The 26175-nt window shown below is 39.2% G+C and overlaps 2 protein-coding genes across 9 annotated transcripts in view; one reads left to right on the forward strand and one right to left on the reverse strand.

Annotated features, from left to right (window-relative positions):
* Positions 1-691: 691 nt before the first annotated feature.
* On the reverse strand, positions 692-10981 carry plekhb1 (pleckstrin homology domain containing B1). 3 transcript variants are annotated; one of them, XM_041232729.1, is made up of 6 exons: positions 10724-10966; positions 10181-10333; positions 9285-9387; positions 8898-8937; positions 4595-4697; positions 692-4002 (listed from the first exon to the last, which is right to left on the reverse strand). In XM_041232729.1, the coding sequence occupies exons 1-6, from the start codon at positions 10758-10760 to the stop codon at positions 3863-3865; spliced, it is 576 nt and encodes a 191-aa protein (XP_041088663.1). In that variant the 5' UTR covers positions 10761-10966; the 3' UTR covers positions 692-3862. The 3 variants fall into 3 exon arrangements, with proteins under 3 accessions (XP_041088663.1, XP_041088664.1, XP_041088661.1); XM_041232727.1 differs by having other exon boundaries at positions 3929-4002; positions 4421-4697; positions 10724-10981; XM_041232730.1 differs by lacking the exon at positions 8898-8937 and having other exon boundaries at positions 10724-10976.
* A 3669-nt stretch (positions 10982-14650) lies between these two features.
* fam168a (family with sequence similarity 168 member A) overlaps positions 14651-26175 on the forward strand; it is a 63892-nt gene continuing 52367 nt past the window's right edge. For 2 of the 6 annotated variants that reach the window (XM_041233005.1, XM_041233008.1), the window contains exon 1: positions 14651-15027. The gene's annotated coding sequence lies outside the window, so the exon portion shown is untranslated. The remainder of the gene's footprint in view (positions 15028-26175) is intronic. The other 4 variants (XM_041233007.1, XM_041233006.1, XM_041233010.1 and 1 more) reach the window with 4 other exon arrangements.

Raw genomic sequence — 26175 nt, forward strand, 5'->3', positions numbered from 1 at the left:
AAAGGGATTTGCGGGTGTAAACCTCTCACCCCGACTGTAAAGAATGGTGTTCACCTGGCGTTCTGCTCCCACTATTAAATTTGTACTTTGCCATCATTAATCCATTAAAATTATATTGCAATGAATTCAAATGAAGAAAAGAGCATGGATTTATGCAGCTGGGCAATTGCTGACCCTCCAGAAACTTTACACCTCTAAAACATAATGTAAGGATTTTTCCTTGCAGTTGGGCAATTGCTGACCCTCCAGAAACTTTACACCTCTAATTGCAAGGTGCAAACCTTGTAGAAGAGAATAACTAAGACCTGTAAAAAACACACCTGCAGGGACCTGTCATTGGCTTCAGGGTGGCTGGTTTGTATTTTTGTGCTCCACAAATGTCATACAGTGCCTGTTTGTGCATGTTGAGTAATTTGCATTGCTCTTAAAGGGCACATAAGGACCTTTTTATTTTATCGTGTTACATGTTTCCATGTGTTGCTACAACTGTTTGCATAAGGTCTGTGTATTGTTTTAATTATTTTATTTTTTACATTTTGACCACTTGTTTTTTAAACTTTTAAATTGCATTGCCTGCCTCAAGCTGGCTTCCCATGTACCTGCATGGACCTCAGAACTACATTTCCCATCATCCTCCTGCCCACATATGTAACTGAGATGGATTTACCAGTGAGCAGGATGATGGGAAATGTAGTTCTGAGAGGTGCATGGGAGGCCATCTTATGTACCTTTTAAGCTTAGGGTGCAGTGCAATTTTAATTTTGCATCTGCAATTATTTGCACCTACCCCTTAGCCTTGACTGGATTAGAAGCAGGTCCCTGATGATGAGGCCAGTGTCCAATATAAACGTTTTCACAGCAGTTTACCCAGCGTTGAACACCTCAAAGAACAGTTAGAGGAGGAAAGGTTATAACTTTCTCCCGGAATAATAGTGAAACCAAAACAGACATTCTTATTAGCGATTTATTAATTGATTTTTTTTCCCCCAATTGATTTTTTTTCATCTAGCATTTACGTTCCATTTTTACCATTCAATTTTAAATGTTTTTTTCTACCTCAGTTCCCTTCTTTTTGTATTTGCTTTATTCAGATTGTGTTATTCGTATTTCTTCTGTAACACTCTGACCAGCTTCCAGATAAATTCCTGCCGCTGCAGCTGTCCAGCCGCTGTCTTTGATTTCCTCATTCCAGAAAGTGATGTGAGGCTGTGACCTTTGAAATATGTTTGCACCACCTGCTATGAAACAATACTGAAGAACAGGTGGAGCCAGAAAAGTGTATTACTACCAAAGAGCATGATTTAGCAGATCATGAAACTGTGTTATATATAAACAATGGTAGTTCAGAGTCCTGGTCAACAGTAATCAGTTTGAATCAGACAGGTATTAAATGCATTACAAGCAGACACAGCTGAGTCATATTAGATGGTTTAGAATTGCTCCTGCTGCAATCAAGTCTTAGGATGCTTTAGTGACCAACAGCTCAGGCAAAACTAAATGGCCTCCATCACACCGTTCATTTCTGTAAATGTTTGCAATATTAATTAGTGTGTGTGAAAGCATTTCCTATGCGTCTATAAGCATGCTTCTTAAGGCAATAACTTCACAATGTGTGACATATATATATATATATATATTTTTTTATTTGCTTTTTCAGTCTCAGATATACCGATTCAGTGGTTTCCCCGCAGACAATTAGGATTTCCATTCTATCCCTGGAATGGAGTGGAATTGTAACCATACCCACTGCAATGCATAGAGGAAGCAGAGAATCTTGTTGCTCATAGTCTAGTGCCTCCAGCCGTCCTCTTTATTTGCTCTGTAGTAAACACAGGTACAATTCAGTAGGTCGTGCCATTATTTAGAAGCGCTACTGGTCCCAGACATTGGCAGCTGAAGCAACTGTCATTTTTTGCAGCCTTCTGTTTAAATGTTTTTATGACTTTAATGACATTTCAGTATTTCTCTTTCTCCAGTAATGGAATTGCAATTATCCCAGCCCCCTATAGGCGGCGCTCCATACATCAGTATTACTCAGATAGATGCCACTTTCTTCGCTGTGCTGGACCAAAGCCTTGCAGCATCTTCCCTGGTTAATGACTCTGCTTCTCTTAATCACTCACACACCAGATTGTCCTTAGCTCATTTGTAGCCAGCTCAACAATAAACCACTATTTTCTTTTTTAAGTCCTTCGCACATCATGTTTGTGTTTGAATTTAGCAGTTTATACATCACAAAGCCTGTTGTTCCAAGGATCAATCTCTTCCTGCTGCCAGTTTTCTATCCGTGAGCAGTAGCAGTATTTGATAACTGGCTGTTACTGGCGTGGATTATACTTCTCACAGCATCGCCTGTGCCGTTAGAGAAATTGTAGCGCAGATGTGAAATATTTGAAGCAAAAAACAAACCTATAAAACAGTGCACATACAGATAAACTGGAACGATAGGAAACCCATTTTAATACATTATACCATGAAACTGGAGGTGCCGCTGTAATGCGCTATACTGTTGGTTGCTTTCCTTTGTGCTGTCTGACCACGATGAAACTGTGAATACCAGGCCTTTCAGTTTCCCCACTGGTGTAAGCCATCCAGTGTGAATTTTAACACAACCACTAGGTGTCTCTCTTTCACATGCTCTCAATAGAGACGAATGCAGTATGTCCCTAGTTTTCGTAATGCGGGAAAGAAAATATCACTAGAATGTCAGGAATAAAAAGTATTTCACCAAGAGTAGTAAAAACCTTTTGCCAGTCTTGATATGATCAGAATTGTTTCCTGGTATTTAGAAATGCACACTACAGCAAGACGTTGGAAAACTATAAAATTACCTTAAAAACACTTTTATAATAAAGATCAGCCTGATTGGTTTCTGAATCCCTCAGCATTATCCCACTAACTGAATGTGCCATCTGCACAAGAATACCGCAGTTATGGTACACCGTTTTGATTTTAAGACCACAGTCTCCTCCTGGTGGTTGAAAATAGGGACTGCAAGAAACACAGCTCCGGTACAGATACTATTGGACCTAATAACAAAGCTTTAAATAATGAATTATTTAAATAATCTTTTGCAAAGTGTGCTTTTTTATGAATACTATAAGCTATATTCTCCAAACCTATTCTGTTATACAGAAACAAAAAATTGACAAGAACGTATTTATTTAAGTTTGCTTTGAGAGTGAGTCCCATGGCTGTCTGAGGGAGTCTGGCTCTCTCAGCATTTTCCCAATACAGTGGCACCAGACTCGTAGAAAACTGTGTGGTCGTGGCCATGCACATCTGAAAAGCTCAGCTTTAACAGAAACTAAGCTGTTCTCCGATGTTGAGGAGAGGGGACTGTGCATTTTAAATATAGAACAGAAAATACATGTACAAATGTGTTATTAGAATTTGTAAAGTATCGTATGTGCTCACTGTATATATTTATACACTGTACCTTTTTGACTAAAAAAAAAAAAAAAAAAAAAAGCTATACTGATAACCAGTGGGCTCTAACAAGAAAGAAAAAAATATGAACTAGTGCCTCCAGCTGTCAGGTTTCTTTGCTCTGTAGTGAATGTTGTTGTAAGAAATGGAAAATTCCAAACAAGTACACAATTATGGTTGACCAGAGAAGTAGTCACAAGCATTACAAACAAGTGCATCAATGCTAGCACTAGTGTCCACAATGCCTTTATAGCATGTAAACAAACTGGCAGTCCAAGATGGTCTTTTCTACTGACGAATATTATAAACAGCCACCCAGGGATGGTATTTTACTATACAACTCGAACATAACTGGGACACTGCTGCTGTGAGGATCCCTGCAAAGGTAACTGTGAGGAAGGATAATGAAGGATCTTCTTGGAAGGTGAAGTCTTCAGCACCAGAAGGGTATCCACATCAGAGTGCGTAGCGCCGCCCCAGTGGCCATCCCAGCCAGCATCCCCAGCGCTACCTCCCCTCCCAGCATGCCGCAGGGCTGCTGCTGCACAACCACGTGGGGCACGCCTGCAGCTGCTGCAAGACGGCAAACAGAAACTGAAATCAATGCCCCCTTTAATGGGATTGCCAAGTGCTGCAGATTACATTGAATGGGATTGTTACATAGCACACAGTGCCATCCGGCAATGATCTTGAAGGGAATGTTTTAATATTCTGCACAACCTCAAAATGATCGCAGGTTTCTACTTGCATACAAGTAAATGTGGATAATAACACTTAAAATAAAACTAATCTGAACACACTCAGCTGAGCATAGCAACACTGGGCTTTGGAAATGTGGCTTCAGATAGCGTGCCATGGGGGGGGATGTTTTTACTGGTGAGTGATTTAACCCATTTTAAACCAATTCAAAAGTATCTACTATCTTTTTGTATTGTGACTTGAATGGATGTCCAGGTAAGTCTTAAGCTATTCCATCCAAAATGTGACTCACCTGTTTAGCTTAATGTAAATGACCGAGACATGAAAGTGAACCTCGTGTGTGTGTCAAGGTTGGACGGCTGCATCTCAGAAGGGAAGGTGGAGGTTGAATGCACCCTTGTGCCAGATGCAGGAGGGATGGACTGAGGGTTTGTACAATATATTGAAGACAAGGATCTTGAAATACCTCCATAGCTATAACCAGGATATCCTGGACTGATGTAGACCGCATTGTGGCCGTCCAGTGGAACTGTGTGATAGTTATCATCATAAGGGTTGTAGACGTGCACCTGAGGAAACAGGAAAGGAGCTCTCAGACAGTGATGAATTAAGAACAGGATCATGAAGGTGAGTGGCAGTCTGCTAAACGTTAAATTGGAGAAAGCTTTTTAAAGCTTATTTATTTAACCAGGATAGAACCCTTGAGATATCTGGCAAGAATGTGTGGAAAAGTTGCACATAAAAAAAAAAAAAATCAATCATTTAGTCAGTACAAAGCAATGATGTGGAAAGTGAAATTCCTAAATTATTGAGCTGTGACTTCAGCTGTTCCAAAAATACTCAACATGGAAATAAGGTTTAAAATTAAACATGACATAAAATGTCAGGCACTGGTTTCAGGCTCTGTATAAATTATATCTGTTCTTTCGGTGCCCGGAATACATTCTCCGCTCAGACCTGTTGAACATCTGAAAATGATTGTTCTCAGTAAGAAGGCGCTGTTGAATTTGAAGACATCCTACTGATCAGATTCATAAGGCACAAGCCAGGGGTTTGCATGTACCAGTCACGAAAAACAATAGAGACCCCAATGTGTGGTAACCTGGGGCCCCATCACCTCTAACTGTCTGCCTAACACCTCCAAGAAAAGAGTCGGACTCATTTTCATAGATAGGCAACTGCTTGCAACCCATTATCTTGTCCCACCAGCAGGGAGCAGTATTATCCGTATCAGTGTTATGTAGACAGCCTGTTTGTTACCCTAACCCTAACCCTAACCCTAACCCTAACCCTCTCTTTACTGGAGACATTTTACTGCAGCAATCCAAACCACGGGACTAATGTAATTGAAACTTTTCGAAGCTCAGTCGGTAGCATTTACTATACAGGTTATATGTCTCCATTGACATGTAATCATAATAAAACCCCGATCCCCACACACCTCAACAATTACCAGAAGTACTAAACATGCTTCAAATCGTTTCTAATTCATGATTTGCTTTGAACCTATAACGCATTTTCATAACGTCTACATGAAACCACCATAACATAATGAACTAATAGTTCTGACACCAATAAACTGAAGTGCCCATTTGAAGAGAGAATCGACATTAGAGGCTTGGACCACTAAATTTAGGTTATTCTGGAGAAGAATTTTTAATGAGGCGTTATAAATTATTAATCAAAGGAGAAATTTAATTAGAAATCTTACCAGAGTTACAGCCGCGCCGTGAATCACAGCACCTGTCAAACCCGCACTAATATTCTCTTGTCACCGACATAAATGATTTCACGTCTAATGGATACGTGCTGTTTAAGGTAATTATACTATTCAAATGCCAAATGGCGTGCGTACTCTGCGCAACTTCAATTTAAACCGTGGGGGGTTTATATTGTAGACTTTACATTGGACATTTTCATTACATGAGATTAAAATAACTGACAAACTCGACAAAAAAAAAATATTAAATTAAATCCCTTCATTGTGTTTTGCTCAAAAATCTAATGTAAACTGTTATCAATATCACAGAAAAATGTTAAACCTAGAACTATGTTGTATAGCGTCACCTAGGACTCGCCTTTTGACTGTGGGACACTGGAAAGAAATGATATATTTATATGTTATTTTTAACAATAAATAAAACATAAAAATGTGTTCACACAAAAAAAAAAATGAAACATCGAAGCAGTGGCTCTGTATATACAATGGTTCAGGTATACATTTTACAGCCTACAACGTTAAACGCGTTTCCTATTAATCACGATGAACGTGCCATTAGACTCAATCACGATAATCTTCATATCGCTCCCGACTGTGCAGTATGAGAGATTAATTGAAGTTGCCTGCCTTTGTCCTGATTTCGTTCGATTTACGACAGAATCAACATCAATTCATCATTGTCATGACAACACCAGTTCGCAGAGCGGAGGCTAAAATAAAATCGCAGGGATTGGATAAGGGTTGTGGGAGGCTGAATGCTCAAAACCAGAAGTATTCTATTACATCTGTCACCGTGCACACAACTCAGAAACGCAGAGTAGAGTCACCAGGGGCAGCGCTCTGTTATCCGGGAGACATATTTGACTACAGTACTTCATAATGATGACTGCCTTTAATTCCTTCTGATAAAGGAATGACCCCATAAAGCAATGCCGTATTAAACATGCAACAGCAGCTTTTCTTTCTGGGTCTAGCTATGTTGACACAAGCGCTCCACTGGCAGATGTTCTGCCTAGCACCGTGCAGTCCACTGTCAGTGCTGGGGAGTACGGGCTGTGTTACAGTTCATGTTCTGTTTCCTGAAGCATGAGCCATTAGAAAGCACTTCACACAAAACCGCCGAACATGTGATTTGAAAGCAATTTGCTGACAGCCTGTAGAAGTGAATCTTCTGGAAGTGATTCAAATTCTGGTACATGCTTGCAATAAATATAACCCCCTGCTGTGACTTTATCTGCAGGGCAGTCAGACACTCCCAACCAGTAAATCTCTTTGGGCTTCATTCTGTTCACAATGGGATTTGTGTTTCCTCTCTTCGCTATATGCCCACGTTCACGGAATTTGTATGCTATATGGGTTTTTTTTATCATCATTACCTCAGTGAATAAGAAAGTCAGAAGAGGACGCCAGGGTCGTGTGCAATACTGTGTATTAACTGTATTATTTACAATGGAGACTCAATACCACCTGCTGGATATTCAAAACATTACAGATGAGCACAGCGCTACCGACTAACCTGATAATACAGCCAAGGCAATTTCCAGACTGCGTGCAAGTAAGAATACCAGCTGAACTCTGTCGTGTAAGCCCCTGTGCCAACTAATGACATGGGAATCTTCATTGTTCCCTGTTGCACCGCTGAAAGTCTCCAGTGTAAAGAAGCAGGGAATAGCTGTGGGATAGACTGACAGCTGCTCCCACGTGTGTTCTGTTAGCTTTGTACTCAGATTAGACAGAGGGAGCAGACTGTGCAAGCAGCGAGACTGCAGCGCTCGAGTCTGGCAGCAGAACACTGCAGCCTCACCAAACACAATCAATACAACAATTCTCATAAACGCTGCAGCGAGCACTTTGCTTTGTCTTTCCGTGAGTCTGCTACTCAATCTGTGGGTATGTCAATAAATCTGGTGAATTTATAGTGGGCGTGTGGAGATGTCTGCCGATTCCTGCACAATGGGATGTCAATACTGCAGAACTAAATACATCTTCTCAATAGTGTGACATCACAATCCACTGTAGTGTATGGCGATACTGGGCCTGTATTATCAGTCAAGTTCCCATTGGAATCTATAATCAACAACTACACTTATAATATCCCTGAGTGGAGAACTTGCACTCCGAATGACAAAGAATTCTAAACATTTAAATCACAACAGCTTCTATAAAAACAGATTAAGTGCATTAATATCAGCTTTCTGGCTTTTTTTTTTTTTTTTTTTTTTAGTTTTAATGACTTATAATATGTTCATCATTGTTCGATGGCTGCTTCTAGCACTCTTTGTATGAGCTGCTTTGCTCACGGGCACGACAAAGCACAGAGTGCTTGAGAAATACACTCTCAATTTGATTAGTGTTATTCAAACACTTCATTCCAGGTTTCACAACACACAGCTTTCAGAACTTAGAATCAGAACTTGGAATCATATTGCACTGCCTTTGTCAAGCTTTGAACACTCCCACGATCATACCATAATCCATCAATCAATTAAACAAATAAAAACAGCCTGGTGTATCAAAAGAATACATAATGGGTCGCCATGATCAATCAGATTTTTTTTACCTACATCTAACTTGTAAGTTATCATGGCTTCCCAAACTTAATTATTATGACATGAGCGTTTATGTTACATGGTAACATAGATTTGCATAGATAGAGATATGTCCACCAGGTTTGTGTATATAATTCACCTCCATTGAGGGAAAAGTATGTGTACTGCCTTGCCACTTTATTAGCACCTATACTTAACACTGAATTTGGCCACCATTTACCCTGATCAAAGTGTAGACATAAGTTGCTAGATGGTGTCATTTCCTGCAATTGGAGCGCTCAAGTTCATCTCATACATGCTCAATAGCTCCTCAAACCATTGATCTGCAATGATGCTTAAGTAACCGATGGTGTTCACTCGGTGTTCCTGAGTAAGCAAGGCACCCGGGTATATCAGGAGGACATGCCCCTCACCAGGGTGATGCCAGATCAGACAGGTCCTAATAAAGTGTACAGGCATGTCTGCTGTGGCAACCTGAAAGTACAGTGAAGGTTCCTTACCGGGTTGACCTTCACTTCCAGCATTGTTAGCTTCCACGCCCTGCAAATGTTGAAAATGTTACAGAGAGATGGTTATCTTTCAAATAAAAACCCTACCCAATCACTGCTTCTGTTTACAAGCAAACACACAAAGCACCAATATGCCACTGAAAGTGGTGGTGTTCTCCAGAGACAGTACACATGCAGATTACAAATCATGAGTACATTATAAAATACATCTCCATGGAGGAATAACACTTTAACTGAACTAGGAGGACATTGTTGTTTTTTTTTGTTTTTTTTTGTCAGACTTCAGACATTACAGTCCCTTTGTTTAAAAAGTCTTAAAAGGAGCCTTTGCCCCGGTAGCTCTGATAATGAATTCAAGGGTGAGCTGGAAGTACTTACAGAGCCTCGTCCTCACTGTCTGCACAGAGGATTAGTGTAGATCCATTCTTCATATAGATTATCACTAAGCAGTGGCTTGAGATCCCGTCTGGGGGCTCCACACCTGACAGGAGAAAAGAATCATGAGCAGGTATGTAGCAGAGGTCACCACCCTGAACAGCAGTTGTATGAACAGACCGTTGTGCAGGGGGCCTGTCCACAGAGCTGTCTGATTAATGCCTGGCGCATTAGTCATCACTTTATCTGTGGGACTATTTATATTAATGCTGATTTGAAATATAGAAGGACCACCAATGGGGAATTTATTGAGTGAGCTTGCTCTGCAACCCAACATGGCTGCTTGGAAACCTTCTTGACGTTTTTTTTTTTTCTCAATATCACGACTGCTCCAAAACGAATGTTATTCAGTGATGATCCTTACGCATGAAGCTGTGCTGATTAGACTTTGGAGAGCTGTGGTCAAAGGTGACTGCCTGGTGGCTATCTTTGGCTTTTTATTTAGAACTGAAACAAGTATTGGGAGAGATGAAGAAATACAGAATCAAGGTGGGTCACATGGTGCTTGCTTACACATGATCTTGCTATCCCTGAATAGATAATATATATAAGGCTGTATCCTGTGATGGATAATGATGTGCTCTGCTAGTGATATGAGGAAAAACAATTACTGGATGAAACTGATTCCTTTGAACAGCGGGTAAGATATTCACATGGGCGGCTGTGAGGAGCACACCCAACATCCACCACTTAAAAGTATATCGTTTATTCGTTCATTTATGCATTTACATAATGCCCATAAAGTCAATTAACCACTTACTACCAATGCATATATAGGTTTTACAAAGAACAATATATATCATTAAACAACAAGGGATTTATTCATTGTTCGGTGTTACCTGTGCATTCAGACCCTGCCTTGACGTTGGCGCATTTATACTTCAGTCTGATTCTGTCCTCGTAGTCTCTCCGGGTCTCATCCTGGTAAAACACCAGGTTCCCGTCCATCCAAAGGTCAAACCAGCTCCTCTTCCAGCGCCGCAGGACAGAACCTACAGGAGGAGGGGGCGCAGTTCAAAGACAGCAGCAGTGCCGGTACTGCACAGCGCTAAAATACCTCCAGGGGCTTGAGTGCAATTAAGACTCTTTTGGCATTTCAGAGATCTACGTACCTGGAATTCATTTTTTTGGTATTTGTTTTGGAAGATCAGTGACACGCACACACAACAAGAGTATTCCTTTTTTTTCTTTTGATTTAGTTAGGCCATTTCAATCCCTGACTGCATATCTATAGCCAGTATTGTAATAGATTGTTAATACTGGTTGACAGTATTCAAATATGTAGATTTTACATCAAATCTTTGGTAACGAAATGTAAAATGTAGAGGAGAATTAAACATAACCATGTTGCCATCAACCAGAAAGCAATGTAGTTTGCTTACTTTTTCTCCAAAGCCAGCCGCACTTCATCAGAGCCATTTCTGTCAATCCCAGTCAAATTCAAATCAGTATGTTCGAGTGGATCTAGGACTGGTTCAAGGCTAGAACTTCCAATAACTTCCAACAGCTTCTGCACGGAGAACAGATCCCACTTCCTCAGGCAGGTATGTTCACAGATCCAGGAGCCTGAAATCTGACAGAAGGCAGGACACAGAATGTTTATTTTCTGCTAACTCAGGCTCTGCCCCTTTTAATCTCGCCACTGACATTCTAGATAATACAGGATTAGTGTGACCTGCATTAGCTACTGCGCACTGTTACCCAGGCAGGGGGGACAGTCGGGAACCCTCCTCTCGTAGCACGGAGGACAGCATTGCTGCCTTTTTGTTAGAGTCTAGTTTAGAAGCAGCGATATTTGCAGCACAGAATACACACATACCCCCCCATCCCAGGAAAGCAGCATCAATTGAGCACTAGACTAAGTAGACTAAGTAAGGATATTTACTAAATGGATGTGCGGATTTAGCAATGTGCTGCACTTTCACATGTTTTAAAATAAATGGAATGTTCTACCCCACTCCTTTTAGTGTTGTTTAATGTTATACTAGTATTGCTAGCTATTTATTGTCTTCTTAATAAGAAAACTAGGAAGGGGTAGACAAAGACAGATTATTATAGAAAAGTTTAATAATTTAAACGAATGTGTAATTTGTAACAAGCAATGTTTCTATCAAAGATTACTCTTAGGGCTTATCTATAGGGTTGGATTGAAAAGAAACTCCTAGAACTCAAAGCAAGAAGACGTTACACAAAAACTAAAACATACTGATCTGCTGGATGAAGGCCAACAAGGTCTCACGGTTTTAAATCCTAAAATAAAACTAAATGATACTGAATGAACTGATCACAAATCCTGGATGATCTATCATAATACTTTGCTGCTCAACTCCATCGGGACATGCTGGTGATTCAAGACCAGGGAAAATACTAACACTAGCCCTGACTGCATAACATATAAAGCTTACACAGAGGTAAAGAAGACTCAACTCTGAGGGTCTGTGGTTCCGTACACCTCTGCTGTGAGAGTTCCTTTCCGCCCTCTGTAATTGGGTGTGATCCAATCACAACACATTGGGCTGCTAGGTGTATATGTTAGGCAGTGTGCACCCTGTGGAGGCAATCATAATGCTGTTTAAGTCACTGTAAACAACAGACAGCAACAGCGAGCCTGGAAATTGTTCCGAAATTAATTTTGGCTGCTTTGTAAAATATATCCCAACTTAAATTAAATGTGATTCTCGTTTACAGTTGTTTGAATATGTCATTTAAAATACCCACAGGAAGATAACCATATGCATGCATTGTAGTTTGGAGTTTATGCTTATTTATCTCAGAGATGAAGCTACAGAAAGTGTTACAAAACGTAACCAAGCAGTTCTGTTTTTTTTTTTGTCATGTACACATTCATGCCACCAGAGGGCATTGTCTGATGCTTACAGCTGCACTTGCTTATTATTTCATTACTGCCAGAGACATTGAAATGCATTCCATCAGAGGTCTGGATTAACACAACAGAATGCACAGCTCTACTATACATGGCTTTCTGAACCATACAGGGGATTGTTAATATTATGTACCAGAATTCTAATTTGTACTGTTTTCTGTCTCCATCATGTTTTGTACTGTATATATTCCAGTAATACTCTGCAGACTTTGGACAACACTGCAATTAAGCTGTTGTTTTAGGTAAGAGAACAGACCAGTGTGTGCACTGTACATCATGTTTACAGAGTTGCACAGTCCCCCTTTTTTACAAGGGTAAGAGGACTGTATCAGAAGCCATTCCCTGCCATAGAACACTAGAGACATTTTGTCCTGGAGTGTTTTAACTAAGGAGCAGGCCATGAGCAAGGGGCATGCGGCCACATGATTGCTTTTCTACTTCCCACTCATTGCTACTCATGTTGTATGCCAGTCCAGTTTCTTCCTCTTTTTGCTTGCTGATTGTAATTGATTGTTATGTCCATAAGTAAATGGCACCTCTTTGCACTATCACAAGGGTCAAGTTCATTGACTGAATGCAATACAGCAATAGACACGGTTCAAACCTCTGCACTAATATCTTCAAGTTAAAGGTACAAAAAAATACATATTTCTTACAGCCCACCACAATATATATAAGTACCACAGCACACGATTGTTGTTTTTTTAATTTTATTTTGAAGGTTAGCGATACAAAGCATTGGTGCCTAAAAAGTACTATTATTACTTTCTTATTATTCTGGGAGGTTTTCCAGCAGACATGTAAGGTGTAGAGCAGGGGGTTCAATGACGCTCCAGGCTGTGGGAAATGAGATCATTAACTACTTCAAGCTCTGGATGGAGGTTTCATTGATTAAATGAAACACTTTGGAACAGGGTTGGAACAATGACCAGGAGTGGAAGGTTCGCCTCTGGTGAAGAGAACAAATAGAGAAAAAAATAGCATCAGACTCGCAAAACTTAAGCTCTTTTGTCAACAATATTCACAGTGAAATCTCAGTCATCTTCACGAACCCGATTTGAGCCAGAGTTAAAGCATGGCACGTCTCTTCCATCTAATTCATCCTGTATCAAGCCAGGTACAACAGTACATGCCGATGTCAGGTCTGTCAGCTCTGGGCGGTCTGAGCAGCCACTAGAAATCTCCAGTCAGCCTATATTGGTTATTATTGCTACAGAACCCCAATATATCCATATACACCCCAAAAAAGCAATAGGTAAACAGGCCACACAAGCCAGTAACCTTAAAATAAATAAAAAAATAAATAAACTCTTCTAAAAGAACTTGGATTTCTGTTATTTGTGTAATTCAGTGCTGTACAGCATCTACTGTCTGGCACATTGACTTGACTCAATGTTCACACTGACTGCCTTTAAAAGTACCCCACCCACTCGATATATCGCGGGTGTCGGGGTCCAATATATATCCGCTATATATCGAGGGCCGCGATATAGGGAGAGACCCATAGAAAAACAAATAGGTTAACATACAGTGTACAGCCACTCCCTCGTTTATCGGGTTCGTCAGGGTCCAATGTAAATCCTCTACACAACCAGCTTTTTCTCATTGTTCATATAAAAAGCAGCACAGCGTTTTAATTCGTACAGCGGCGGGTAATTGCTCTCGCCAACTTCAGCCTCCAATTAATTTCATGAGTTTGCCTCTCTTTTCTCAAATGCACAAACCCGCTGCATTTAATCATTTTCCAACACAACATAGAGGGCTTGTTGCTAGGGAGCTGTCGTCACTGTGGCTTTTGCGAGTGCAATGCTGCCACAGGTGAAAAAGGCTTCGTAAAACAACACAATATTACAGGAAATGCAAGAAGAACTACTCAGAACGATTGTAAACATCATAACAATAATACACATGAAATTAAATGAAGAGAATGTCATGTGAATGGATTTACTCCTTGACCAACCTCTTAACCTTCACCTGACAGGTGAAACAGCTGCTGACCACATTAATTTGTATTGCTTGTTTAAAAAAAAAAAAAAAAATCATGGCTGTTCCTTGTTATTGTTGAACAACAGACATGTTTTTATTGTTCTGAGCTCCAGAAAGCCAGGCTGTGAACTATGTTGGGCCCAACCTGCTCAAAAGAAAGTTGTATTGACATTTTATTTTACAAACAGATCTATTAATTATGAAGCACTGTAATTGTTTTCCCAGATGTCTACAGGCCGTTTAGAGCATTTCACTTATGACATTCTATAATAATATTCAACATATATTTCAAAACAGCAATGCACGGAAAAAAAAATACTAAAACTTTATTTTGATAGTGCGTGTTTGTTAAACTCTACCCACAATACACTACTGTTGAATACAGCTTAAAGGAGGGTGAGATGCTGGATGTGAGAGGGTGGGGACTGGGAAATATAACAATATACAAAGAAACGGAGCGACATTTTAAATGAATCAACAACAACTTGAACTGAACTTTTTTTTTGGAAACGTCACTGTATCGCGCGGTGAAGAACAGGGGTCTTGTCTTGTCCCCTTTTTGTCACTGAGGTAACGTCACCGCGAACAGATCCACCCCCGTGGTGTTGATGCTGCCCCCCTCCACTCTCCCCATCCCCCACTCCGTGTATCTGCGCTATTGCTGCTGCTGAATCCTGGAGCAAAGCTAGAGAGAGAAGAGGAAACCGACAGGGTCTGGAAAGAAAACGAGAAGGGTACGCACACACGTTGAACAGCCTGGAGGGAGTGAGTGAGTGATCTGGAAATAAAGGCAACACATTCAGCTGCATTACACTGGTAAGAGCTACTATTGTTATGTGTTCAAAATGCATGTTTCCCCAGCAAATACGGTGTGCTTCAGTGCTTGTGTCCAAACATGGGATGTTTTTGCAAACCTGAGCACATTACAAATGGTGCACAAATCGTGGGCCATGAGGTAAAAGTCAAAAAGCAGTAACAGCAGTGGATTTCTCCTCATTAGCAATTCTTTCTACCATAGCAGGCGGCGGTTGTGTAATGTAATGTCACTGCAACTCCTCGAGTTTTTTTGTATACATTTTTCCATGCATAGATCCTAAGATCGGGTCTTCACAAAATGGTGTCGGCGAGTTTGTGCGTGACCATTTTAAAAAGGAGTGCATTTTTTGTGTGCGATATATTTGGTGCGTATATATATATATAATTGCAGTAAATATTGTTTGAGTAAAAACGGACAGAGGTGTTGGAAGCCGTCATAACTGAAAAAAAAAAACAGAATAACAATTTGTGCGTGTTGGTATTTGTCCGGACAGATTTGAAAAATATATACCTTTTTTTAAGCTATTAATTTAGACAGTTGCATGCAATTGAATGAATCGTTGACGTATTTGTTGTGAATCTAAGACCATTTAAACAGATAAAATACAGTTACTGGTAATACATTTTATATTAATAATAAGACATTGCTACAGACAGTTACAGCCGGAAATGGTGCTATTTTATATTGAAAAAAAAATAATAAATAAACAAAAAAAAAGGAAACCTGATTAGATTATAAATGGTTGTGAGATCGCTGCAGCAATAGCGTCGATAACAACCGCGGCAGTTTGTGAAGACTTATAATACAAAAACTTACTTAAACATGTTTGTTTTTTAAATAAATGTACGATAAATGAATATAACGCAACGTACTGTTATTGATCTTTACAAATCGTCGACTTTGCAGTCGTCAAACTGGAAACGAGGTTAGAGAGAGTTTTTTAATTTTAGGAAGGTGCACATGAAGATAATTGAGATTATAAAAAATAACACATTATTATTATTATTATTATTATTATTATTATTATTATTATTATTATTATTATTTATTATTATTATTATTATTTTTGTAATCATTTTATCATTTAACACGTAAATGTCACAATGAATTTACGTTTTTTTAGAATGCAAAAATCTTAATTATTTGGATAGCTATCGTTTCCATATTTATATTCAAAAAAAAAAAAAAAATGACCTTGGTATCTCTCTGTAAAGAGAGTACATGTAAGTGATGTGATATTGATTGTCACGGTGGTTTTAGCTAACAGTGTTCATCGCGTTCACAAGTCTCAATATATATATATATATATATATATATATATATATATATATATATATATATATATATATATATATATATATGTGTGTGTGTGTTTAAAATAATTTTCGCTGACATAAGCAAGCCCAGTTTTGGTACAATATGACATCATAAGGCCGTCATGAATTTGGAGCGCGTTACTTTTATAGTAATTTGTATTCATTATAATTTAAAGGTAAAAAAAAAAAAAAAACTTGACAGATGAGTTTCTGTCTTGACTTTATTGGAAATCAATTTCGACAGCTAAAAATATATACGCTTACAGTATGATCTATTCATTTTAACACTTGGGGAGATCTGCTAATCAAATTATGTAGGCGTGTTTGTTTCAAGCAGGGAAAGACCAAAGACATGCAGTGCAGCAATATCCAATAGCATTCATCCAAACACTGAAGAACAAAGCCTTTTTGTGGAAAGGGGCTGACAGATTGCATGTGGTTCACCATATTCAAGATATGTTTGACCTCCTTTGCAGAATAATAGGAAATTCGGGAGGACTGGTGAAGAGAATGTCCCTTGTGATTTTACAGAATAACCCCCTAAACATCTGCAAAAACACAGAATCCAGGCATTTCATTTCATGGGCAAGTGACCCTGCAGTTAGGTTCGTCGCTAAACCAGCTAACTAATTTAATCTTGTTCGGATAGTCTTGTGCCTGAAGATCAAAATGTCTCTCTTTAATGAGGTCAGGTTCATAGTGTTATAGAATAGTTTTACTGTACTGCTGTTGAAATGCATCAGTAAAGCCAGTTGCATGAAACAAAATAACAGGTATATAACAAGAGTACAAAACAAATGAAGTTTAAAAAATGAAATTAAACTACATTAAATCCACATCATTATTATACATGTCACAAGTAATGGAGGGTGTGTAATTAATATAGATTCCGGTTTTCAACATGCCAAGCGACCTAACCGAGTTTGCAGTTGAATCTTAAGGAAAACAGCTGTAGACATGCATTCAGTTGTTATAGAACACAATTACAACCATTACCTTCCCTTTGTTAGTGGGCTTGTGATTACCCCCTTAGTTTTAAAGACGGGAGGCTATTGACTTGCATCCCAGCTTTCTCTCTGCGACCCTGGGTCAACTCCATTTACCCCAGCCTCTCCCACCAGAATACAGGCTAGTTAGTTGAAGGGCTGCTATAGATCTTACATCGCCGTTGAACCATTCTGGGGATTATTATTTTATTTTTTTTGGTGGCTGTCTCGAATTGCATTTGCAATCATAGTATTTCAGGCAGTTCTCTTCAGTTTTGCCAATCCTGCAATATTGCTGTTTACGGGTTACAACTGTGGCTGGGGAACAAAAGAGCAAGTGACATGTTGTCCACTATAAGCGGCCATTGAAGATATTTTGGCAATTATAGACGGGATTATATTAAGCCAGTATGCCATTTTGAACTGCTGTTGCAAGAAAAACAACATTTCAAACAGATTTAAAGGATCTCATTCGCAAAACAATATTGGGGGTCTATTTGGTTCATCTATGCAGTTTCATTGATATGAAGTTGTCAAGGTATTTATGTATGTTTTAATAAAAATACAAAAAAATAAACTTTATTCTCTTGGTTTATAGGCTAGCTAATGAAACAAACCGTCCCTGTTATGTATTGTCAGTTGCTTCGTGTAGGATCTCATTTGCAATTTTTGAACATATGCTGTCCTCCGAAGCGTGTGCCGTCAGCCGATCGCTTCTTTTCAAACTGCAGACTCATCATGCAGCCACCTCATAGCTTCAACGTCGGACGACAACGCAGCTCCGGGCAACTTACAGGCAAGCCCGCAGGCACCCGGTCAGACTAAAGGGGTCGCTAGTGCACGGTGAGCTGAGGACAGCCTATTTTTAAATATAAAATAAGATAAAATAATATGTGTGTGTGTGTATATATATATATATATAATACATATTTATATTGCTCTGTTAATGTGAGGCTGTTATAATAATTGCACATATAGCAATATCCCCCATTTAAAGCGCAATATAAATTTTATTTCAATCCCATTGCACTGAAGGGCTCCAGTATAGAACAAGCTTGGAGTTTCTCAGTATTTAAACACTAAGCAAAGCAGATTCATTCATTCAAATTCATTCAAAACCAGAACAGCATGTGCTCCAATGCAAAGTTTGCAGCACTTGAAATGAAACAAAGAATTAGCAAACAAATACAAGCCATGTTTTCCGCAAAAGGAGTAAACGGTGAATGCTTAATGACGATGTCTTTCGACTCGCATTCCAGCCGACCGCACGTCAAATAATGCACGTCATTGTTTTGTCACCGTGAACTGCATACGCCCCCTTGTGTTCAAGTTCTTTGCAGCGTTGTTTAATTGTTAGGCACGGTTTAGGCATTTTAGAAACAAAAGTCTCTTCTCTTTCATCACAATTTTAATTCTCAAACGACTCGCTCCAAATTATACATCTGCTCAAGTGCTAGTCAGAGCTTGCGTTTCCCTTCAGACCGTGTCCGGTACCGGCTGAGCCTTGACAACTACGATTTCAAGTATTTATTTAAAGTGTTTTTTGTATAAACCTCCCAATTAAATGTAATTCTGTTTGCTTTTCTAATGATTTTTTCGTTTTGTCTGTTGCATTTCGTTTTATTTGTTTTATTTCGTATTTGCAAAAAAACACAGGGCTCTAGAGCGCTGGTCAAATTTTTAGTTTTAAACAGAAACAAATCTAAATGTATTTTAATAATCAGTTCTTACCCAACTTAAAGATATTTTAAGCAAACTTAAATAAAAATTAAACCTATAAAAAAAGCCTTTTGATAGATATATACACACATACACACACACACACACAGTGAAGCACAATGAAAACACAACAGTCTAAGTTTTACATCAATAGCTCATTGGGCACATCCACAATGTTATTTCCATTTGAAATAGTGAACAGGTTTGTTGATTGATTGAGCAGAATTGGGATAACAAAATATTGAGCTCAAGTCATGTGATTTCATAAAAACCCCAGGTGCTTAGTGTTTGGTATTTGAGTTCAGTTAAAATTGCCAGAAATTAGGTGATTAAGAATCTGTATAAATAGCCATTCGAAAAGATCCGATTTTAATTAACGCAATAACAGCGAAAGATACGACCATGCCCCGCTTGTGTATTGAAGATCGCCTGGTTGTTATCGGCATGATTGAAGGTGGGCGGTCTGTCTGTGAGAGAAGTTGCCCAGAAAATGAGATAGATAGATGGATAACGAACAAAAGATGTGTTTGCTTACGTTGGGTTAAAGCCAGCAGGAAGAGCTTCGCTGTCTACATTTCTTTTTGTGCGATTTCCAATCGTCTCTCAATACCAGCAACAGCTACTTCACCAATTATATTAAAAAAAAGAAAGTCCTCCTTGTTTGAGGTAGTTTTTATCTCTCTTAATTTTGTTCTGCTCACTAGATCTGTCCATTTCTTCTACTGTTCTCTGCTCTCCCTTGACAGTGTTTACTGCATCCATGATCATCTGCCACTTTTCTTTGTGACTAAACTCCCTGACAACTTGCCTAATAGAAGGGATTTGTGTTGACCAACCATTCTTTTGAAAAACCGGCTTTCCTTGGCTTACCTGCCATTGTATGTAATTACGTACTGTGTTCCTTTGAATTTGATGCACTTTTTGTAACCAATATTTTCTTCAAAAAAATGGCCTTAATTATAGTATAGTGGTGCATGTATTAAAATCGGCAGCAAAAGACTTGACTACCCGAGCACACAAACAGCAGCGTGGCAGTTGGAGGGTTCTGTAGTAGTTATCCTGCGGAGCGAGCGCTCTCGTCCTTGATGTAAACCAAGCAAGCCATGGTGAAGAACCCTCGAACTAGCACAGCTGTGTTTAAGTAGATGTAGGCTCCATGGGCACGCCTCCCAGCCAATCAGGACCTCCCAATCAGCTCAGGTCTGAGCATGCCTTCCTGTTTTCCACAGCAGCAGCGTTTCGTTATTAGGCTCGGTTCTAATCAGACCCCCGTATTTTTCTACTTGCCAAGCAATACCACAGTTCACAAAAAGGGACAAAAACGTGCGAGTAATCACAACTGGAAATGAGAAGCAGGGCATAACTGTGATGCTCTGTGTGACAGCAGATGCCTGCAAACTGTATCCATCCGTTGTTGTTTTTTTTTATGAGTTAGTGCATCTTTGTAAATGCTTTATTTTGATTTTTTCCTCCAGTCTGAGGGTGGGAAATTTGGGCCGCACCTTAAATTCGAAGGAATACGGTAATTGATTACTGATTCTCAATGCAGATCGCAAAAGATGTATTTTATGAAACGCTCGCAGGCACAGCGCAATCGCAGAGCTTTTATTGAAATGGGCCCCAGATGTTTGCTGTGGAGAGGATATTCAAGGTTACAAAAAAATCTGCACTATTTTGTGAGCAGTAAGAGAGGCTGTTCGTGTGCAGCCTGTTTTGCTGCTGTAGGTCGAGCAGCATGGGTTTGTTCACTGTAGAGTGATGTTTCGTAAGAACTTAAAGCTTATGAATGGGAGAAGGGCATTCATCCGGTAATAAGTTTGGAAAAATCTACAGTCAACAGAGCCTGCTTTTTTTTTTTTTTTTTTTATTTATTTTTTTTATATATATATATATATATATATATATATATATATATATATATATATATATATATATATATATATATATAATTTAGTCATCACCAATGTTTTTTTTTTTTACCCTGGTTTTCTTCCCAATTTGGAATGCCCAATTGTTATTTTGATCCCGGCTCACCACTGCAACCCCCCGGCGACTTGGGGAAACGGAGGCTGAAACGTGCGTTCCCCGAAATGTGCTCTTGCTAATCCGTCATCCACAATCCACAGCGAAGCCACCATACCTATAGTGCCGGAGGACAACACAGATCTGAAAGGATTCCCTTGCCTTCCCTTGTTTACGCCACCCCCTAGGCCTATAAACCAAGAGTCGGTAATGACATACCCTGGATTCAAACCTGTGATCTCCAGGCTATAGGGCCCATCGTGCACTATATGCAGAGCGCCACTCGGGAGCCATGGAGCCTGCTTTCTGATCAAGCAGTGCATATATGCTATAGTTATAATACATGATTGTGTGTGTGTGTGTGTGTGTGTGTGTGTGTGTGTATATATATATATATATATATATATATATATATATATATATATATATATATGTATATATATATGTATATATATATATATATATATATATATATATATATATATATGTGTGTATATGTGTGTATATATATATATATATATATATATATATATATATATATATAATATATATATATATATATATATATATATATAATCTCATTAAACTGAACATCACCATCAGAGTAGCTTTTTTAAATAAAGAAAAGAAACAAGCAATGAATGTATCTACAGTAAGTAGTTGCTTCTGAGTAATGTCACTAATCAAGCAGGAATGTGTTGGGAGTCCTGTGAAGTGGTGGAAGGAGTAACTAAAACCTTTCTTTTAATGAGTAGCTGGGACGGGACAAAGCCAACCCAAAAAGAGAATTAGAAAAAGGAATGGGAAGGTGGGGACAAAGAGTGCACGCCAGCCCCTTTTTAAAAGTTTCATGCGCAAAAAAAGCCCCCAAGAGAATGCTTGCTTCATTTTCTCAGCAGAGTTCAGGGATTTTGGCTGTTGACTGAAATGTTGGTTTTCCACAATTGTTCACATAGTAATGGCCTTTACTAAACAGACGTAGTGGTTGTGAGAGTGCCAGGCTTTGATTTATAATAGTCTTTTTAGAATATGAAAAGGGGCACATATGAGTGGGATTAAACCAGTGCTGGGATGATCAAATCCTTTCTTAAAGAAAGGAGAGAAGCACTCTTACTGTAGAATGTATGGTTTATTTCAGATGTCATGGATGCATTGGTTTCCTTTGATAGTCGTTTATGTATTCTGTTAATTGTAAATAGAAAGGAGTTTTTTTTTTTTTTTTAATACAAATTGACTGTTTTGTATCACAGTGCTGGGATTGTCAAATATTATTTACATCCGAAAATAGTGCAGTTCTTATTCCAGTCGTCAAAAGGCACTGGTTTAAATTGCTATTAATAGATATATCTTTAGATGGTAATAAGCTTATAATGAAGTGAGGGTTGTAAATGATACATGTTGTTCCTTTATCCACGTAGAGTACTTTCCCTCTGGCTCAACGGAGTTGTGTTATTCTTTCTGTTTCCATCATTCAGACCACCTAGTTATTGTATACACTGAGAGACCACTTTTTATAATGATCGGTGCCTCTTAGGGGTGCATCGACGTCACTGCAGAAAGCTTCCTCCCTCGCCTGCTTCTGCATCAAAACAGAGGAGTCCTCTGCCCAAATGAAATCTGCATTTATTGAAATTTGAGTAAGCAAAGTAGCTTGGAAGCGTTTTTTTTGGGCTGTGTTTGAAGTGGTAAGCTTAACTTTATTTCTTAGAGTGTAGATCATGTTTTTTTCTAGCGAGGGCTACAGTAGCCTCCTTGTTTAACGCTTAAAAGAATGTACTGCACGTTTTTGGTCAGTAAAAATAAATTTGAATTTTAACTGCAGGTGCACGCATAGAGGATGAGAAACCGTCTTGCTTCCTCAGTTGAACTTGGCCCTTGATATGTAACTTCACACGGTACTGCCTGATTTTGGGGAACATGTATTGAATGTCCCTGTGGCAGAGCAAAGCTTTGCCCTTGTTAAATTGGCAGGGGTGGGGTTAATTTCCCCTACCTGGGTTTATTATGTTCAGGTGGCTGGAGTTGATTAGTTGATTAACTTAATTAACGATCAATCAGCGCCCAGCCACCTGACATAAAAGGAGGCCTCTGCTTCTCATTGAGGAGGAGGGAATTGAGGAAGCAGGTTGGTGTTTTGTTGTTTGTATTTTTGAAAGTTTGAATCCAGTGAAGGCATTGCCCAGCCTGGAAACCTTATTTTCTTTGTAAGTTTTGTTTAGTTGTCTTTCTATTTGTGTTTGAAGATTTTTTATTTTGCCCTTGTGCGCGTTTATTTTGTGTTATTTATAATAAAATTAGTATTTTTTTTTTTAACTGCAGTCTGTCTCTGGGCCTCTTTCCACTCGCCAGCCTGCCAGTCCCTGTTGGCTGTTCTGTGTTGCTGTGTGAACAACCTTGTGAACAGTGAATTCAAGGAAGCTACAGTGTAAAAACTCCTCTAGAATCTTACAATCTAAAACATATCTAATCTCTAGTGATCAAAACTGTAGCAGACTCTCTTTTTCTGCAGTAATACCCCTTTGTATCTGCTGTCTATGCATCTACTCTTTGGGTCTACGATAAGTCTTGCTTTAAAATGAAGTCTGCTTTAGGTTTAATGCAGACAGCTGACTAAATTGGCTTTGCTTGTGTCTGCGCCCACTCAATAGTTCTCCGACAATTTCTGAACCAAGTTACAATATTGTTTGTAGACACCAGTAAATTGAAACTTGTTTAGCTATTTTTAATCCTCCTGTAGATGACTTTAGGTCATGTACAGTATTGTCATGTGCAGTACATATCAGTCTTTTGTGTTTCTTTGCGTTGTGCTCTATTTAGGACAGGGCAGGTGGTTTCTGACAAGCCATTCCTGGACATGTTCTGTCAACAGTGCAGTCACTCACGCGCAGGTTTGCCATGGGATGCCAGTGTTTAGAGCGAAGCAACTGCTAACATTACTATCGGTAACATTAAACACTCCCCCGTTGCATTGTTCTCCAGTATGGGCACATCATTAAATTCTTACTGTAGGAGCAAGATATTTAAATGCCCTGTCCGTTTCCTTATCTGAATCCTGCACACCTAGCGACAATACCAACCGCATCTGAGGGGTAAACTCGGATTTGCTCTCAGTTTTTATATAGTGGATGGTTTATGTTTACACCAATCATGCATGAGAGTGACTCGGTTGAGCTTTAGTTTGATAAACTCCATATGCTGGGTCACGTCGCCCATCATCTGCGCTTTCCCCAGATTGAAAGCTCTAACTTCAGAAAGACTGTGCATTGGACACAATAGGCTGTATTTAGACGTGTGTGTCCAATACAGAATTCACTGTAGTGACATTGCTTAGAAACGTTTGTCTCATCTGGTTGGGAATTACCATTTGCGATTAAGCAAAGTTGCCATGTGAAAATGTGCTGTGCTCGGTTGCATGGTTTAACATTGAGGTATCGGGTTAATTCACAGCCTTTGATCTTTAGAAAGTATTGTGCACTTTTGATGTTGTGTTTTTTTATTCTTTTGAGAGAAAAGGGTGAGATTGAGTATTGCTGTTGGTATATTGTAGTATTTGTGCATCTATTAGTATACTACTGTAAGTACTTTGTTTTTCTGAAAGTAAGGAATCATGGTTTTTCAGTACCACAGTAGTTATTGTGATGTGTTATACTGCCATGTAACACTGTATAGTATATTGACCAGTTAATACAGCTATACTTTATTAGCCATTGCATTAATGCTTTTAATCTTTGAGATCAGAAAAGCTTCTATCTTTAGTTTACTCCAGTATTTGTTGAAAGGCAGTGCCAGGTCCATTGTGATCCGTGTCGCCACAGATTGTTGCAGTCTAATACATGGGCACAACTGTGGCTGTTTAAAGGAAGGGACTAGCTGTAAACACCAGTTATGTTCAGTGTCATGATACTAAATATTTACTGAATCTTGATGGGATGCACATCAGTATTTTGGTGAGGTACAGTATGCGGATGCCTGACCACCTTAGTAAGAATAATTTTGTCAATACATGATGAGTTGTTTCACCTTTGATTGGGTAAAGAAAGAAGAAAGTAGAGGTCTGGAGGGGGGTTCCATTGAAGGAAATTCAATTTTCATGCAGTAAGAAAATGTGTGGACCGTGCCGCGCGACGCCTTGTCTTGGTGGTAGGAGAGTGCTTGTAGAAACAGCAGAGCCTTTGATTCGGGCTCCAGCGGTGCATGTCTGACACTGCCGCGTTTACACCGAGCCGGCAGGGCGACCGCCGCGTTTTACTTTTAATGAATAATTTAAACGTCTGCTCCTGGTGGATACTGCCAGCCTTGGTTTAGTTGAGTTTTTTTTCTTTAATCTTTGTATTGTTGACTGGAAGTGTACAGTACTAAGTTGTATAGCTCTATAAAAACAGAATTGTTAAATAATGGTTGTTGAAATCATACGTTTACCAAAAATCTTTTATAATTGTACTTGTATATTGTTAAACCCAAATATTGCTCTAATATTTATTTGCAGGCACTGAGTGATGGTGGTGTTGCTGCTGCTGCATTAGAATGATCTTAGGCTGTGCCAGCCTAGTTGCCATCAGCATCTGAAAGGGTCTTGTGCAGTTGCCAGCAGAGGGATCAGTGCACCATTCACTTATATTGGTTATCCACGATGGACTCGTTTCGGAACAAGCTGCCTATTTGTTCCTGATTTTTTAAAAATGCTTAAATTGCATTTCCCAGGAGCAGCTGATTCCAGGTTTTTAGGATCAGCATCACAGAATGGAGCCAAGACCCAGCCTTCTGGAGGCTTGTTTGGCGCTGTCCTTTTTAAAGAGTCAGCAGTCCTGTAATACAGTACATGGGCGCTTGATCACTGGAATGTTTGCCTAACCAAGGTCAGGTGTGGTTAATTGATGTCACAGAAAAATGGAAACGCTGCATTTGCAACTGTATTCACATATTTACAAAGGAAATGGAATCCTAATATATATTGCTCCTTATTCTTTCATGAAGTAATGTAATTGGCACTAGTTTAAAGCTGTTTATGGAGTATATATCTGGCTGACAAATAATGCTCCATTTTGGAAATGGCACAGTACAAGCAATGGGGGGAAAAAATGATCCAATGAAATTGTTGATAGAG

The sequence above is a fragment of the Polyodon spathula genome, chromosome 30, assembly GCF_017654505.1.
Source record: "Polyodon spathula isolate WHYD16114869_AA chromosome 30, ASM1765450v1, whole genome shotgun sequence".
NCBI lineage: Eukaryota > Metazoa > Chordata > Actinopteri > Acipenseriformes > Polyodontidae > Polyodon > Polyodon spathula.